The following is an 18345-nucleotide window of genomic DNA, read 5'->3' on the forward strand; positions in this document are numbered from 1 at the left end:
TCTCCCTGTGCAGGTCATCAAACGACCTCGCCCTGGTCAGGTTACAGAGGGCCCTGTACTCATTGTAAGGCTGCAGTCCATGGTCTCTGCCTCACTGGATGTTGAGGGCAGCCAGGTCCAGGCCAGAGAATGGCTGCCGCTTGTCTTCAAAGAGATGGTTGGTCACCTCATCTGTCAAGAACTGGTCCAGTGTCTCCATGGACACAGTAGTCAGGCCGCGGATGATCTCATCAAGCATCCCAGGCTGGTAGAGTAGGTCTGGGTTGAAGAAGTGTTCGCTCAGCTTGACAGGAGGGTTGCGCTTGGCAAATATTCCGTCCATGCGCTCCAGGGAAGGCTTGAGTAGAGAGTGGCCAAAGCGGAAGGCTATGCCAAATTCATTGAGCACTGTTGGGTTGCAGTATGCATCGTAATCTGAGAGAGAGAGAGAGAGAGAGAGAGAGAGAGAGAGAGATAGTCATTAGGAGTGCAGTGTGTTAGAGGGAAATGTTGCACACACACACACACACACACACACACACACACACACACACACACACACACACACACACACACACACACACACACACACACACACACACACCTAGAGTCAGCTGGCCTGGCATGGAGCGGGTCAGGGGGATGCAGAATGGCTGGCCAGATGATATATTGACAGGAGGGAAAAATGGATCGTTCTGAGGAATGGCTATGGGGAAACACTCAGGGTGGACTGTCTGGGGAGAGTCACATCTGCGGCAATCCAGAATCGAGTCTTGGAAACCTGGAAGAGAGAGAAGTGAATGTGTTTAGTGGGTGAGGTGAAGAGATGCTGGGCCAGGAGTCAGTGTATTTACAGACATGAAGTAAAGAGAGAATAAGTACTTTTTTTTTTATCAACACATACACAGTTAAGTTAATATTAGAAAACATATACCTGTTAACACTAGAATGAGAAAGAGAAACAGGAGATTTGATAACTAATGGAAAAAAACAGATAATGATAAACAACAAAGATAGATTAGGTTAGGAACAGACTAAGAAAATATATAGTTTTAGTGACAAGTATGCAGAAATTAAAGAAAACTAGACATATAAAGATCAGGAGACAACAAATCAATAGTTTATCAGACCTTGGAAGCTACAACTATGTAAACACACACACACACACACACACACACACACACACACACACACACACACACACACACACACACACACACACACACACACCTACCTTTGTTGATGGGGGTGAAAATAATATCATGGTCAATAAACTGGCCCCACTGCATGACCATTAGGGTATAGCGGACATGCGGTGCAGACACGTCGTTGTGCATGTTGGTGGAAATGAGCCGAGGGGAAGGGAGAGGCTTGCCGGTGACTGAAGTGACGCGAGGTTTAGACAGACCTGGGGATGACAAGAGAAGGTTTAGGGGTATTTGAGTGTATTGTAAAGAAATTCATTTGTTTATCTATCTGTCAGGCTGGCAGTCCCACAGAAGGCAAGGTTTGGGGGTACTTGATTGTACTGTAAGGAAATTGGTTTGTTAATCTATCTATCTGTCAGGTTAGCAGTCCTATAGAAGATAAAGTATGGGGGTACTTCAGTGAGAATTAAGTTTATATATCTATCTGTGACACTGGCAGTCCTATACAAAGCACAGACAAGGCACCACACACTCACACACACAATAATAACAGTAATATATCTATCTGTCTGTCTGTCTATCTACATACAAGGCTAGCAATCCCACAGAAGCCAGCCCAGACAAGGCACCACACACTCACACACACAATAATAATAGTAATATATCTATCTGTCTGTCTCTCTGTCTACAATACAAGGCTAGCATTCCCACACAGGCCAGCACAGACAAGGCACCACAGACTCATTTACAAACATATTTATTTATACTCTTTCCTAACTTTATCAAGCTTCAGTTCTTTATTTCTTGTCCTGTCCTGATTACTGACCCTGAGAATTTTGCTTATGTCATCCTTGTCATGCTCTCTATATCACTTTGGGACCTCTAGCTGACTGAAATGACTTCTCTCTGATTCTTAACTTTATAAAGCCTGAACACATTATTTATGTTCTATCCCTAACACTAATACAGACACATAGACATCTATCTGATCTACTCTTGACTTTATCCCTTATTTCATCAAACTTAAACACTTAATTTCTTGACCTATCCCAAATACCAACACACACACATGCACACACACATATATATACACACATACACAGACATACAGACAGACAGACACTCACCGTCCTCATAAGAAGGACGTAGGAGTCGACTTTTTGCCCTGAACGACTTGCCGAAGGACGGGAAGTTAAGATTATTGCACCACCCTGTAGCTGTGCGGAAACGCAAAGTGTGGTCGCAGGGCAGTGTCTGGTCGTCACGCTCAAACACGCTAGGAATTTCCGTGATATCGCTGACGTCAGTGTTAGGCAGAACCTCCATCAAATCCAGTACGTTGTTTGGGGAACCTGACTCGATGTCTTTGAGCTGGCCGTCTGCTGCCCGAGTCTTGCGTGACCTGGCTCTGGTGGTGGAGAGACTGTCAGTGGTGAGGCGTGGTAGACAAAACTGTGGTGTTTTTATCATTTTCTCTGTTGTTTTATTGTTTGCTTGGCTTTCTGTTGTTAATTATTGGGAAATTTCTGCTGTTTTTGTGTCATGTTCACCTCAAAATACATCAGTCTAAGGCTCTGAATAACCCTTTCACTAACTAATGCACTCATCTATCACACAAACACATACTTGAATCTTCCTGAGGTCTTGCAGTCAATCTGGTTGGTGTCGGCCATGAGGATCTGGGTGTTTGCCGGGCCGCGCTGCACCTTGAGGAGGCCGCCAGAGAAGGCACGCAGCTCGTCACTCTCCTCCTTGCTGGACCCGTAGATCACCGACCCATCAATGAAGGATGTCACTTGGTTGATCTGTTCTCTGGGGCCTGTGTGAAGTGTCACCATTAATAAGACTAGTGAAGCAACATTACATAAACTCAGTGATAGTATTTATGATAGCTCTCTGATAATTTACACCACCATCACCACCCATTACTTCACTTACCTGAAGGAATGGGGTCAATATCCACAGGTAAGGGAAATCCTGAGGTTCCTAAGGGGATTTGCTGAAGGGACCTCTCCTCTCTTCCTCCTCTTTCCCCATCCTCTCCTCCTCCCCAGACCTCCAATGCCTGCCACAGTCAGCCACAGACACCACCATGTCACCACACAGGCTGTCATACACACTCTGGAGAAGAAATGGAGCAAGATAATGCAATGACACAAAGGGAAACACAATTTTCAGGGTCAGTAATTATATTTAGGAAAATAAATAATTGGTTTAAACTTAATAAAAGGTAGAGGTTAAGAGGGGTCTGATGGTCTTGGAAAGTGGTATAGGGGACATAATAAGAGTGATATAAGCAAAATTCTCCAGGTAGGGCAATAAATAATTGGTTTGTGCTTAATAAAGGCAGAATTAGATTAAAAGGAGGTCTAATCCATTTCTTCAAGTGATATGAGATGCAACAAGGGTGATATAAGCAAAATTCTCTGAGGCAGTAAACAGGGAAGGACAAGAAGTAAAAATGGATTCAAGCTTGAGGATAGATTTAAGAAAGACAGGATAGAATGGAATAGACTCAGCAATCAGGTTGTTAGTACTGAGTCATTGGGGAGCTTTAGACAAATTTATGGATTGGGTGGAAATAAGGTAAGAGCAGAATAACACACACAGCAAAGGTTAAGGTAATATCATAAAGGATAACAATTTATTGGGGCTTCCACTCATTCACCCTGCTCTTATAGACAAAGAATAACACACACAGCAAAGGATAAGGTAATATCATAAAGGATAATAATTTATTGGGGCTTCCACTCATTCACCCCTGCTCTTATAGACGAAGAATAACACACACAGCAAAGGATAAGGTAATATCATAAAGGATAATAATTTATTGGGGCTTCCACTCATTCACCCTGCTCTTATAGACAAGGTGGCATCAAAAGCATTTCTCTCTCGTAGCATAAAAGTCATAATGTAGTGAAGACTGTCATTCATCGTGTCATATTTCACAAGAGTTACTGGGTATCTTATCTCTTTTTTGGATATCTGTTACCATCTAACGAAATACTAAAATAGTTTAAGAGTATTTTTACATGTCTGTCTAGGTAATAACCTAGACAATGAGACAATAGTGAAGATTGTAAACATGGTATGCTTTTCATACCATCTAAATTTTCGGGCAAAAACACTTATTTTGCTCCTTAATTGATAAAACTCAAGGTTAGTGAGACTTTTCCTCTTCTAGTATATTTCCACAAAATATGAATGCATAAAATCCCCTAAACATTAATTTGTTTTCATAAGTTAAGAAATTAAATCTGCATATTGAGATGGTCTTTTGGCGGCGCCAAAACAGTTTAAGCACGAATCTGTGACTGAGGTGAGTTCCAGCCGCTGTTGTGCTTATTTTACCTGTCCCACGAACACAACAGCTGCCTGGCCAACATTCAGCGACTCAGAGACACATTACCAAGTAAGCAAGTGGACATTGCCGCCCTGACAAGCTTTTTAAAGTGTAAAGACGTACTGGGTATGACAAGCCGCAGCTGAGTGTTTTGGCATAACAACACAGCGGCGTCCTGGTTCCCTGTAGCTCCCTGGCTCCCTCCCCGTGCACAGTTTTGCTCTCTCTCTCTCTCACCAAGAAAACAACAAAATTTGCTCTGCGGAGACGAGGTTAATGTGTGTTCAGGAACATCTGGTGCATTACGCTGTATAAAAGTGAGCGAGCTGGCTGTACCAAGGCGACTGTATTTTGCTTCTTAAAACCATGTTCAATGAACTAAGTAAACATCAACAGATAACATTAAATCAACACCATAATTACACTGGAAGGAATACAAGGACGACAAATCAACAGCGCATCATATACGTTGTGTTTGCAGATGACTGGCTGCGAGGGGAGGCTTGGCCTAGCTGACTAACTGAAATAAGCCTCAAGATCAATGCAAACCGCAAGACCTTACACCATATATAATACAATGAAGGATATTATTGTTACTACTGTTCATCCAAGCCAGCATCACCACCACCACCACCACCACCACCCCAACTTCAAGCTTCGTTAAAGGTAAAACATTCTAATTATTATTATTTGTTGTTATTTTTATTGCTATTGTTATTATTATTATTATTATTATTATTATTATTATTATTATTTATTATTATTATTTTATTATTATTACCATTGTTTAAAAAAAATGCCATGTATCATCTGGTTAAGAGATTTAAAGAGCCAGAGAGAGAGAGAGAGAGAGAGAGAGAGAGAGAGAGAGAGAGAGAGATTTAGTTACATCAGAGACAGACAGACAGACAGACAGACAGATAAATAGATAGCTAGGTGAGTCACACTAACTGAAAGAGAGAGAGAGAGAGAGAGAGAGAGAGAGGCCTTGAGGTGAGTAAGAAATAGAGATAATGTTTGTGGCTGGAGGGAAAATTTTAGTGCAACTTTGAAGGGAATAACAGTTTGCTGGAGGAAAGACTGGTCCCCCCCCCCTCTCTCTCTCTCTCTCTCTCTCTCTCTCTCTCTCTCTCTCTCTCTCTCTCTCTCTCTCTCTCTCTCTCTCTCGTCTGTCTGTCTGTCTAGCTCTTTCAAATTTTTACTTTTCTTTGTTCTTTTATTTTATTTCTCTCTCTCTCTCTCTCTCTCTCTCTCTCTCTCTCTCTCTCTCTCTCTCTCTCTCTCTCTCTCTCTCTCTCTCTCTCTCGTCTGTCTGTCTGTCTAGCTCTTTCAAATTTTTACTTTTCTTTGTTCTTTTATTTTATTTCTCTCTCTCTCTCTCTCTCTCTCTCTCTCTCTCTCTCTCTCTCTCTCTCTCTCTCTCTCTCTCTCTCTCTCTCTCTCTCTCTCTCTCTCTCTCTCTCTCTCTCTCTCTCTCTCTCTCTCTCTCTCTCTCTCTCTCTCTCTCTCTCTTTCCATCTTTCACTTAATTAAAATTCTTTCTGGTTAACCTTTCCTCTCTCTCTCTCTCTCTCTCTCTCTCTCTCTCTCTCTCTCTCTCTCTCTCTCTCTCTCTCTCTCTCTCTCTCTCTCTCTCTCTCTCTCTCTCTCTCTCTCTCATTTCCATCTTTCACTTAACTAAAATTCTTTCTGGTTAACCTTTCTCTCTCTCTCTCTCTCTCTCTCTCTCTCTCTCTCTCTCTCTCTCTCTCTCTCTCTCTCTCTCTCTCTCTCTCTCTCTCTCTCTCTCTCTCCATCTTTCACTTAAAATTCTTTCTGGTTAACCTTTCCTCTCTCTCTCTCTCTCTCTCTCTCTCTCTCTCTCTCTCTCTCTCTCTCTCTCTCTCTCTCTCTCTCTCTCTCTCTCTCTCTCTCTCTCTCTCTCTCTCTCTCTCTCTCTCTCTCTCTCTCTCTCTCTCTCTCTCTCTCTCTCTCTCTCTCTCTCTCTCTCTCTCTCTCTCTCTCTCTCTTTCTCTCCTGGAGCTTAACAATATACGTAATACACAACATATTTTATAATCACAGCGGAGGAGGAGGGGAAGGAGGAGGAGGAGGAGGAGGAGGAGGAGGAGGAGGTAGGGAAGAGTAGGGAAGGAATGTTAGAGTAAAAGTGAATAAAATCCCCGTTAGTTCTCAGAGGAGGAGGAGGAGGAGGAGGAGGAGGAGGAGGAGGAGGTAGGGAAGAGTAGGGAAGGAATGTGAGAGTAAAAATGAATAAAATCCCCGTTAGTTCTCAGAGGAGGAGGAGGAGGAGGAGGAGGAGGAAAACAATACGAAGACACATTAACTTGATATCTCTGGTTGGCATGAAATTACTGAAGATGAGGAGGAGGAGGAGGAGGAGGAGGAGGAGGAGGAGGAGGAGGAGGAGGATTTGATGTTGAAAGTGAATGTGAGGTATGAGAAGAGGAGGAGGAGAAGAAGAAGAAGAAGAAGAAGAAGAAGAAGAAGAAGAGGAAGGAGAAGAAAAGATGATGATTATGAAGAGGAGGAGGAGGAGGAGAATATGGACTACACAAAGGAAGAAGACAAGGAAGAGGAGGAGGAGGAGGAGGAGGAGGAGGAATAACAATGAAGAAGAGGAATAGAGAAGGAGGAATAGAAGAGGAGGAGGAGGAGGAGAAAAAGGAGGAGAATATAGACTATGATACGAAAGAAGAAGAGGAGGAGGAAGAGGAGGAGGTGGTGGTGGTGGTAGTGGTGGTGAAAGGGTTTGTCTTCAAGGCCGTGTGTCGACATGGCTAGGTAGAGAGAGAGAGAGAGAGAGAGAGAGACTTTCATTATTTCCCCTTCTTGTATTCAATTATATTCATCAATGTGTGAGAAAGGGGGTCCAGGGGGGCTGTGCCTCCCCTGGACCCCCTAAGGTTACTAACCTAACCTAACTTATATCCTTGGGATGATTGTGGACTTAGTTTCTGGAGGCAGCGCGCTATTAATTTAATTACTATGGCCTTACAAAAGCCTTCCCCACATTGAAAACATCACAGACATGTTCTATAGTAAGTACTCTATCACGTTGCAATGTGTTTTTAATGAATAGAGAGGAGGTCCAACCCTGCAGTTTTACCGAACAGATTAAGGGGGCGACAGGGGTGGTACCTCCTGGGCACATAGTACATTCTGTGGCTTTGAAATCATAGTAAGTGTTTGTTGGGGGAATATGGACCTAAACCTCTTCTGAAGTAACCTTAGCCTTTTCTGAAGTTAATACTTACATGTCAGGTAGAATTAAGGTTGTAGCATATCTTGCAATATATATCAACTTACAGAAACTTGTTTAAGCAAAAAAAAGGTAAAAGGTTAATGAACTGATGCATCCCCATGCTACACACTCCTCGTCTGAGTTTGTCGAGAGTCATTGCTGGCTGGCTGCTTGAGGTGTGTGGGGCAGGGCAGGGTTAGCCATTACAGGAATCACAATACTTAGTTATTTGAAGGTCTTGCTAACCTAGCCTAACCCTGACGTAACCTAAACTAACCTAACCCTAACCCTAATCCTTGCCTTTTTTTTTTTTTTTTTTGTTTTTTTTCATACATTAAGTAATAACTTCAAATAACTATAAGTATTCTGATTCCCTTAATGGCTAACCTCACCCTGCCCTGCACAGCTCCAGCAGCCAGCCAACAGTGACCCTCAAGCACTTGGAAGGGGAGGGTGTAGCATGGGAATGCATCAGTTCATTAAAACTTGTTTTTTTTTTTTTTTTTTTTTTTTTTTTTTTTTTTACAAGTTTCCAGAAGTTGATATATATTGCATGATATTCTACAACCTTAATTCTATCTGACATGTACGTATTAACCCTAGAAGAGGCTGAGGTTATCTCCATATTATCCTTTTCTTTCCCTCAGGCTTTATTTTTAGTTAATTGCTTTGAAAGAGATATCATAGAAACTTTGTTAATATATCTACATTTTATATCTATAGAATTTTAAGTTTTTCATTTTGTCCGAAAATACAATTTTTTTTCACCGTTAATTTTCTCCACTCCTTTTCCTGTTTTCTTTTTACATTTTTAAGGTAGGGGAGTGCAGGCCAAAATAAACCAAAGTTGGGAAGCCTGAAAAGTTTAAGGAGTTAAAAACACTGTTTTGCGCAGAAATCCTTAAAAATAGTCAACAAACAGAGAATATCCCATCCCCCCATATTCCCCACTACACTATTCTAACTGTGAGATTACTAACCTTGCTAATTGGGGAGGCTCCATCACCCAGATCTCCCATTATGCTATTCTTACCAGTAAATTGCAGTTTAACACCACAAATCCTATCTTTTTTCTGTCCCTAACAAGCTTGGAGACATGGTGGGAAAATGGAGTTTTAGGGTGGAAGAAGCTAAATTATGCCAAATTTTGACATTCGTTGGAAAGTCTAAGGATGAGGTGCCATATATTGAAAACTGGGAACTTTCTAGCTTAACCTAACTTTACCCAACCTAACTGAAAGGCGAGTCCTGTCCCCCCTTTTAAGACACTAATCCAGCTTAACCAGTGCATCTTTCTCCAGTGGATGTCCCCATTAAGACTACTAACTTAACTTAACCAGGGGGCTTTTGTATGTAGAATGAGAATTTCTCAGATGATGTTTTGGTGTATAGTCTCTGCAACAACATCTCTTTATCTTTCATGGTCTGTCTCTTTGTGTGTGTGTGTGTGTGTGTGTGTGTGTGTGTGGTGTGGTGTGTGTGTGTGTGTGTGTGTGTGTGTGTGTGTGTGTGTACTTTTTAGAGATGACCTTCTAGTTGTTCTTCTCTTATGGTATTTTTCTTTTTCTGTCTCTTTCTGTACAATATGTCCTTTATTTCCTCAGCATCCTGAATGGTATTCTTGGTAATATCTGTTTTATTTTCTCTCTACCTCTCCCTTCCACAGCACTCATCCAGGTGGAGGTAGAACCAGTGGGACGATGGTTCCACATATATGAGGCACGGCGTCTGCGGGGCCACCTCACCTCCTCAGTTGGGGAAAGTGAAGAGGAGAGTGAGGAGGAGGAGGCTCAGGAGGTGGAGGTGGAGGATGACATACACTATCTTCGCTCTCTCAACCCAGCAGACTGGAAGGTGAGAAACTCAGCCAGCATGGTCCAGTCATAGCAACATAAGAATGGAGAAGACTGCAAAAGATTGGCTGGCCTACACTGGATAACTCCTGTACTAACCATGAAAATCTGTTATCCTCCTCTTCCCCATGCAGTCAGCCTTCCTATTGCCATCTGGCCTCTATATGCATATGCCTAGTCATCTAACCTCATGATATCACTTATGGTGTAGGTGCTGACCACATGAATGCTAAGCCTGTTCTATTTGTCCCACTACTCTGTGAACCAGTTCTTACTAAGCTCTTTTCAAAACCTAAACTTATCTAGCATATATAGTTCTGTCTTGATTGTTCACTATGAGAGCATCACTTACCTCTGTCATTTATTTGATTAGTATCTTTCTTTTATATATTGATACATTTCTACAACATTGCCTTTCAGGACCAGGATCATTATGCAGTACTGGGACTCCGAAAGCACAGGTACAAGGCCTCTGATGATGACATCAAAAGAGCGTGTAAGTCCTGGTGGCATCTGGAGCTAGAGTGTATAGTGTACTGAGTACCAAGTTTTAGTGCACCTGCTGTTTGAAGGTATTTTTATAGTGCCAGTTTTCAGTTGCAGTGTCAGCCCTTTTAGTCTTGGTATTTTTATTTTATTTGTATATTTTCAATAACTACATTTTATTTGTGCCTTGCTATGGATGTATGTGGTTGGCTTTGCTATACCAAAGCTCCTGGGGTGTAGTATGGGTGGTTTGAGACTATGACTATGGCCACACTGGCAAATGGTTGTGAGCAAGCAGGTGAGTGTGATAAATGGTGAGAAAAGTGGGAGCATTGTACCAAATAAGTGTGGCCACACTGACAGTGAGTGGGCGTGGGCGAGCTGTGTCCTTCCTGTGGCCCACAGCGAGGAGCATTGTCAGTTGACTTTTGTCAATCATCTGGCACAGGCAGTTTGTTGCCTGCTATTGACATTGCATGGCTAATTATTGAAGTTTTGCTCACACCAGTCATTTGGGGATACATTTGCTAAAGTAGAACCCAAAGGGAATGCCATCATGTTGTTTGTAGTAATTACTATTAATTATGAAACCATGTCCATAACTGTTAGCTTTAACAAGCTCTTGAATTGTATGCTAGGTGGTGCATACAGAAGAGCAGAGAGAATGTGTCTGAAGAATAGTTGGCGCCCCTATGGCTATGAGTGTGAATGATATTTGTAAGAGTGTGTGGTGGTTTGTCTGGGCCACCCCATGTGGGATTGGCAACCTGATATATAGATAGATAGATAGACATTATATTTTCTGATCATTGGTTTTATGCTAAGATATCTGTAAGTCTAATATAATAATTAGCATTCCCTTTGGTACGTGCTTAAAACAGGATGACCCAACACTTGGGTAAAGGAAAGAGAGTGCAGCATTAGTGTGCACTTCCGTCCATTGTGTTACTCCTCACAGGACCGCACGATGGTTCTGTGGCACCACCCAGACAAGCGGCGAGCAGCTGGGGAGGAGGTGAGGGATGACGATGACTACTTCACCTGCATCACCAAAGCCTATGAGATTCTCGGGGACCCCATCAAGCGACGCTCCTGGGACTCTCGGTGGACCCAGAGTTTGATGACGAGGTGCCGGCTGTCAGTGCACACAATAAGGCAAACTTCTTCCAGGTAAGCGCTGATCCCCACTAAGAAGAAAATTTATTCCACAAAGAATTCAAAGGTCTTTTAACTCCATGTCATACTGTAATGTCAAAATTATTGTGCACACAAGGCAAGCGCTAACTCCTATTAGGAAGAAAAATGACTCAACAAAGAATTGAAAGTTCAGTATTCATTGCTATTTGGTACATCTTTTCTTTACCACTAACCACTCTGGGACAATTCTTCACATTCTACAGCCATCTCCAAACATTATACTGGCTAGAAATTGCAAAAAATCTATTCCTTTTCACCGCTTTTTTCTTGCAGGTGGTTATAAAGATTGTATACATTACTTGTAGTGGTGTGGATGATTACATATCACTGAAGGGATTAACTCCATCTCATATTGTAATGTCAGGTCTATATATTAGATTATATAACTCTCTCTCTCTCTCTCTCTCTCTCTCTCTCTCTTCTCTCTCTCTCTCCTCTCTCTCTCTCTCTCTCTCTCTCTCTCTCACTCTCTCTCTCTCTCTCTCTCTCTCTCTCTCTCTCTCTCTCTCTCTACTCTCTCTCTCTCTCTCTCTCTCTCTCTTCTTCAGTCTCCACCACATCTTTGTAAGGCACAGTGTTGCATTGCAGATTTTCACGGGTGTTTGAGTGCAATGCTCGTTGGTCCACCCACAAGCACGTTCCTGGCTTGGGCAAACCTGATGACACCAAACAAAAGGTCAGTCCAGATTAGCAGATTAAGTAACTGGAGAGAGTGATTGGCCTGTACAGTCACATCAATCTCCCTTGTACTGTTTTAGAAGTGAGATTACTAGTAGCAGAAATGCAAGTAGATATTTGGTGACAGTTTACTTTTTATAGTTACCATCATCATATGCTATGTTGATGGAAAGATAGACCAGTAATTTTGAAAGTTTGTTTAAAATATCATACACTATAATTTTCCTCAGCATAGAGGGTCCAGTAACTTACACATAAAACATCATTTCAAGATTTCTTTATGAATAGTGTTTATTTTGTATTGTTAACCGACTTAATTTTCATCACTGTGCAGGTTGATCGCTTCTATGGATTCTGGTACGACTTTGATTCCTGGCGAGAGTTTTCATATCTGGATGAGGAGGAAAAGGAGAAGGGACAGGAGTGAGTCTTCACTATTTGTATGTCTGGTCTTTTTAGAGTTATGTGTATTCCACTCCAGCCTTGCTTTATCTTCCCAAAGGCAGCAAAAATGGTGAAATTTGTATCTTGAAACATTAACATTGAATAAAATTTTAATTGAATAAGGAAATAATGCCCAAACTTAAGCCTAGACTTGACATTGGAAAAAATAACAAGAAAATTTAATATGGCTAGACAGAATACCCAGACTTATGGCAAGGAAAACTGGCACCGACATTGTTCTGATTGCTTTAACTGGTCATTTTAGTTTCTTTGAATATTTTGTAACAGTGCAATGTGACTGCAATGTTGTGGTCGCCTTCCCTTCTTTAAATCAGTCAATCTTGCCAGCCGGGAGGAGCGTCGATGGATAGAGAAGCAGAACAAGGTAGAGCGAGCGAGGCGTCGGAAGGAGGAGATGGGTCGATTGCGCAGGCTAGTTGACAATGCATATGCCTGTGACCCAAGGATAGCCAAGTATGTTTCGTTACTTATTACTGATTTCGTGTATTTTCGTTGTATCCCAATAAAAGTTGAAATTTTGTGCATTATCCCAAGAGATATTTATCACAAGGAGTACTTTTTTCTGTTGTTACATAATACTTCAAATTTCATTTTGATGGAAGGGTTTATGATGATTTAGATTGCAAAGAAGCTGTTCTTGTTTTACTTCTGACTCCTTATGAGGGAAAAATTAATTCCTGCTTTTGCTGTCTACTTCTGTAGCTAAAGAATGGGTAAGTTTATAGAAAAAGAGGGAAAGAGATGAAGAATTATATATATATATATATATATATATATATATATATATATATATATATATATATATATATATATATATATATATATATATATATATATATATATATATATATATATATATATATATATATATATATATATATATATAATTTTTTTAAGATTTAAAGAAGAAGACAAGGAAAGAAGACTGGCTCAGAAAAAGGCTAAAGCAGAGGCAATCAGGCAAAAACAAGAAGAGGAGGAGAGGGTGAGTGCACATTGTGGTCTCCAGTATTAGCACCAGGCCAATCTCTAACTACTCTCGGACACATATATGCATTGATTTCTACAACAGACCAAGGCTTCACATTTTTCTCATTGATTTGTATTTTTCATGTCTTATGCTCGGAAATGCCATATATTTTGAAATACCATGCTATGTTGTCTTTTTTTTGAATGATATGTCTTGCTAATGTGTAAATTTGGTGTTTTCAGGTAAGGCAGGAAGCTGAGGAAGCAGAGAGAAAGAAAAGAGAAGCAGAGGAGGCAGAGCAAAGAGCAAAACAGGAGGTAGAAAAGAAGGAAAGAGAGGTGCTGAAGAAAGCATTCAAAAAAGAGAGGAAGGTGAGGAGGAGGGTAGAATCTGCTTGACATGTAAGAACTTACCACACACTTGTCTTTGACGCTTAAACTGCTGTGATCGCTAACATAATCAAAAATTCTCTTGACAAATATATTGAATTTTCGTGGTGCACTTTCTTTCTAGTGTGTTCTAACTGACTGTCTTCAGCCTCTTTTTCATCACTGCAGTGTTGAATCTCTTGCTACCTCCTACTGCTATTTTCATGCCAACTGCTCTTCTGATCTTGCTAACTGCATGCCTCACTGCACAAGTCTTTCTTCTTTCTTTCATCTCTATTCTGTCTACCTCTTTAATGCAAGAATTAACCATTATTCTCAATCATTCATCCCTATCTCTGGTAAACTCTGGAACTCCCTGTCTGCTTCTGTATTTCCACCTTCCTATGACTTGAACTCTTTCAAGAGCGAGGTTTCAAGGCACTTACCCTGTTTGTTTGACTAACACTTGACTGTTCAGGAGCCAGCACCTCAGTGGGCCTCTTTCTTCTTTTTTTTTTTTCAGTCTTTGTTGTCCTTGGCCAGTGATCCTCCAATATATATATAAAAAAAATAATAATAATAATAATGATGATGATAATAATAATAATAATAATAATAATAATAATAATAATAATAATAATAATGATCCCTGGCTATGGCAAGCAAGCCCACTACATTATATCCTTTCCTCCTCCTGTTCCTTTCCTCTCCCCTTTCACTTTCATCTCGTCGCAGTCCTCCCTTCCTGTCACCTGCCCCTATAGTTCTCATGACTCATGCCTGGAGCCATCATTCTACCTGGCAAGTCTTTTTTTTTTTTTTTATTTTTTTTTTTTTATCATTCATTTTAAGGCTACAAAATTTGCTAAAAAAAAAGAAAAACTAAAAAATGAAACTCTACCCACTTTCATCTTCTGTAACATTTCACATTAAAATATTCTCATTCATTATATACTTTCAGATTTATATTTTTTTCCTTTTTCTTTGATGTCATTTTTTAAATGATTTTGATACAGTTCCTGTTCATAAGGGGCTGAGAGGACTGCATTTGTATTAGAAAGATGGAAAGAGCATTAAATTTAGTGTTCAAATGTGTAAATTAATTTGGAAACTAAAAAAATATATATACAAATTATGATTGCCTGTATTTTGTTCACGTAAATAATTTTAAAAAGCAACGTGAAATAGAATAAAGCACACATTCTTTGTCATTGCATAGATGTGATGGTGACAGTGATAAAGAACATCTCTGTATCTGTCTATCTTTATTTGACACCTCTTGATAAATACTCCATGAGGACATAACTGCAACAGATTTCTCTATTTAGTCCTGCCCTTGTATTCCCTTCCTCTTTGCTCTGAACTTCACATACTCTCTCTTCACCCTTTCCTCACATATTTCAGTAACATTTTTTATGCAAGATCTTTGGTCAAGGGCAATAAAAAGAGGGGAAAGAAAGTCCACTGAGATGCTAGTCCCAAAAGAAAGATCATAAGGATTATCCAGAATTGTTGGATAAGTGTTTTGAAAAGTTGGAACCAGCCATTTTAAAGAGTTCAAGTTATAGGAAGGAGGATCTTCTGGAGCAGGCAGGGAGTTCCAGAGTTTACTAGAAAAAAAATAGCAGTAAAAAGATAGCAAGATATGCAACATTGCAGCAATAACAGAGAGGCTGAAAATCATTAGTATAGTATCCTCTATTCCCAGATGCTGCGGACTCTCTGTAAGGACAACAGTTACTTTGCATCAGAGGAGGGGGAGCGAGTGCAGACCATGACAGATGTGGAGCTGCTGTGTGAGGCACTGGAGCTGACCCGCCTGGAGGAACTCAACAAGGAACTAGCACAAGTGGCCCAGGACAAGATGCAAGGGTGGGAGGTACTCATGAAGGAGGTGAGGGAGGATCAACAGTAGTAGTAGTAGTAGTTAATTGACAAAGGTGAGTGAGAGAGATCAACAGTAGTAGTAATAGCAGTAGTAATTTTTTGACACAGGAGGTGAGTGTGGAGGGCCAACAGTAGTAGTAGTAGTAGTAGTAGTAGCAGTAATTGTTGCTTATATAAAAAAAAAAAAAACATAATTTTTGTCATTCTTAAATCAAAAAATTTCCTAAGCCTTGAACCCAAAAGCTGCTCCAACAGACATATGGGTATCTGCATCACTTTTGAAATGAACTATGTTAGGTCTATTTAAGTCATGTTACATTACCTTATCTGATTAGCTAAATCTAAAGTAGCATAAAGCAAGCTAATCTAAATTAGAACAATCCACCCCAAATGATCTGGATATTCTGTATGACCTGTTTTCCCTAGGATAGTCAAACCTTTCAGACTATTTCTCCACTGATAGTTATGATTAGTACAAGGAGTCCTTGGTGTATGACAGTCTTGACTTTTGTCCTTCATATGTTTCTTTTACAGGCACAATAGTTATGTGTTTATGTCCTAGACTATGACTTTACAGTACAACAGTATTAGTATTAGTGATTGACATACTGCAGGTAGCTTACTTATGCTGGTTCTGACCTATGCAGAAAATCAGTTTATAACATGGCATAGGAACAGAACTCTGTCATAACTTGAGGACCCCCTGTAACACTTCTTTGCCTTCTCTCTCTGTTGTAGGTGAGTGAGGTGCGCAACAGGATCAAAAAGGAGAGGGAGGAGGTGGCAGCAGCGGCAGCAAGGGGAGGTGGTGGAGGAGGAGGGGAAGGTTCATCACTCAAAGTCTGGAATCAAGATGACCTCCAGCTGCTCATCAAAGCCGTCAACCTCTTCCCTGCCGGCACAACAAAGAGGTGAGCTGGTTCATGTGTGTGTGTGTGTGTGTGTGTGTGTAAATTGCTTCTTTTTATATATTTTTTGATATCTTATTATTATTGGTGGTCCACAAGGCTGTCCCTTTCCACTGGGGCTGACAGGGCTAAGAGTGTGAATGACGTGTCATTCACCTACATTCGTCTGCTGGTCACCAAACCAGCTGTTCCCCATATGGAAAGAGGTCAGAGCTTGTAGTGATTGATCTTTGGGTAGGACTGAGACCATTCACACACCGCACACTGGGACAGTGAGGCCATAACCCTTCAGGTTACATCCTGTACTTACTTGCTGCTAGGTGAACAGGGGCTACACATGAAGAGATTCTCCCAGGACTTGAACCCATGCCTTCTCGGTTGTGAGCCGAGCATGCTGACACTAAGTGGTGTGCATGTGTGTGTGTGTGTGTGTGTGTGTGTGTGTGTGTGTGTGTGTGTGTCTGTGTGTGTGTGTGTGTGTGGTGCCTTGTCTGGGCCAGCTGATGTGAGATTGCTGGCCTAGTATATAAATAGATGGGTTTTTTAAGCTTTAATATTTTATTTGATTGATATATTGCCTTATTCTTGTGTTTCCATGTGTGTTTTAAAATGACTAATATCAAGGTTGTTATCTGATCCCTACTACTGTTCTCTACATACACACCATTTAGGTCTTCACGTGGTATAGGGAATATAACAAAGGTGACATTTATAAAATTCTCAGGATCATAATTAGGATAGAACAAGACACAATGGGTTCAAGCTTGAAAATAGTTAGAGAGGAAGAAATTGGTCCTCAGATGGAGTAGTAGATGAATGGAATGGACTCAGTAATCAGGTTGTTAGTGCTGAGTCATTGGGGAGCATTAAAGGATTAGACAAATTTATGGATGGGAATGATAGGTGGATATAGGTAGATATGTTTCATACAAGGATGGCTTCTTGCAGCTCCCTTAATGTTAGGTTATGTTTTTAAGCATTGCTGTACTTAGAGGAACTCATTGAACCCTCCATGCTGCAGGTGGGAGGTTGTGGCAGAGTATATCAACCAACACACAGCCACCAGCATCACCAGGCTGGCCAAGGAGGTGCTCAATAAGGCCAAGGAGCTGCAACACTCAGACAAGCACATGAGGGAGGCAGCCAACAAGAATGCCTACCACAGCATGGAGAAGGCACAGGCTCGGCAGGTGATCAGCGACACCACAGCCTCCCAGAGATATGACAGTGAGTTCTTGCTGTTATGCTGACATTCAGATCATTCTTTTGCATCTTTGTGTAGTTTTATATCATGTTGATGCTTGGGTAATTTCTCATTTCTCTTTTTATACTAATTAATTATTACCATGAGTCTTCTCTGTATGAACTCAAGAGCTTTCTCCCTTCTCTGTGTAACTGCTGTGAATTGTCTTTTAGCTCTATACAATATCACCAGTTGAGCTGTGAATCAATTCCAAGATATTTTAAGAAAAAACATGTTTTTAGGCTGATGTTAGATCTTTCCTTTGTGCAGCACCACAGGAGATGCTGGGGATGAACACTGCTGCTTGGGGAGCTGAGGAACAGAGGTTGCTGGAGCAAGCCCTCAAGACCTATCCAGTCTCTACTCCTGACCGCTGGGACCGCATTGCCAAGTGTGTCCCCAACCGAACTAAGAAAGACTGCATGAGGCGCTATAAAGTCTGTATATGTGTGTGTGTGTGTGTGTTTGTGTGTCTGATGATGTGTTGCTTGCTATTCCCTGTACGAGTATGTGAGATTGTGGAGAAAACAAATCAGGTTTATCTTGTTTATGGAGTGACACACTCTTTTTCTCTCT

General features: G+C 41.0%; 1 protein-coding gene and 1 pseudogene across 1 annotated transcript; one reads left to right on the forward strand and one right to left on the reverse strand.

Annotated features, from left to right (window-relative positions):
- Window positions 1–18345, forward strand: part of LOC135098747 (dnaJ homolog subfamily C member 2-like) — a 28219-nt pseudogene that overhangs the window by 8229 nt on the left and 1645 nt on the right.
- LOC135098736 (uncharacterized) lies at window positions 84–8733 on the reverse strand. Its single transcript, XM_064001127.1, has 7 exons — window positions 8695–8733; window positions 3066–3192; window positions 2754–2946; window positions 2255–2535; window positions 1214–1387; window positions 584–760; window positions 84–414 (listed from the first exon to the last, which is right to left on the reverse strand). The coding sequence occupies exons 1-7, from the start codon at window positions 8731–8733 to the stop codon at window positions 92–94; spliced, it is 1314 nt and encodes a 437-aa protein (XP_063857197.1). The 3' UTR covers window positions 84–91.

Source organism: Scylla paramamosain, unplaced genomic scaffold (assembly GCF_035594125.1).
Source record: "Scylla paramamosain isolate STU-SP2022 unplaced genomic scaffold, ASM3559412v1 Contig78, whole genome shotgun sequence".
In the NCBI taxonomy this organism is placed as follows: Eukaryota; Metazoa; Arthropoda; class Malacostraca; order Decapoda; family Portunidae; genus Scylla; species Scylla paramamosain.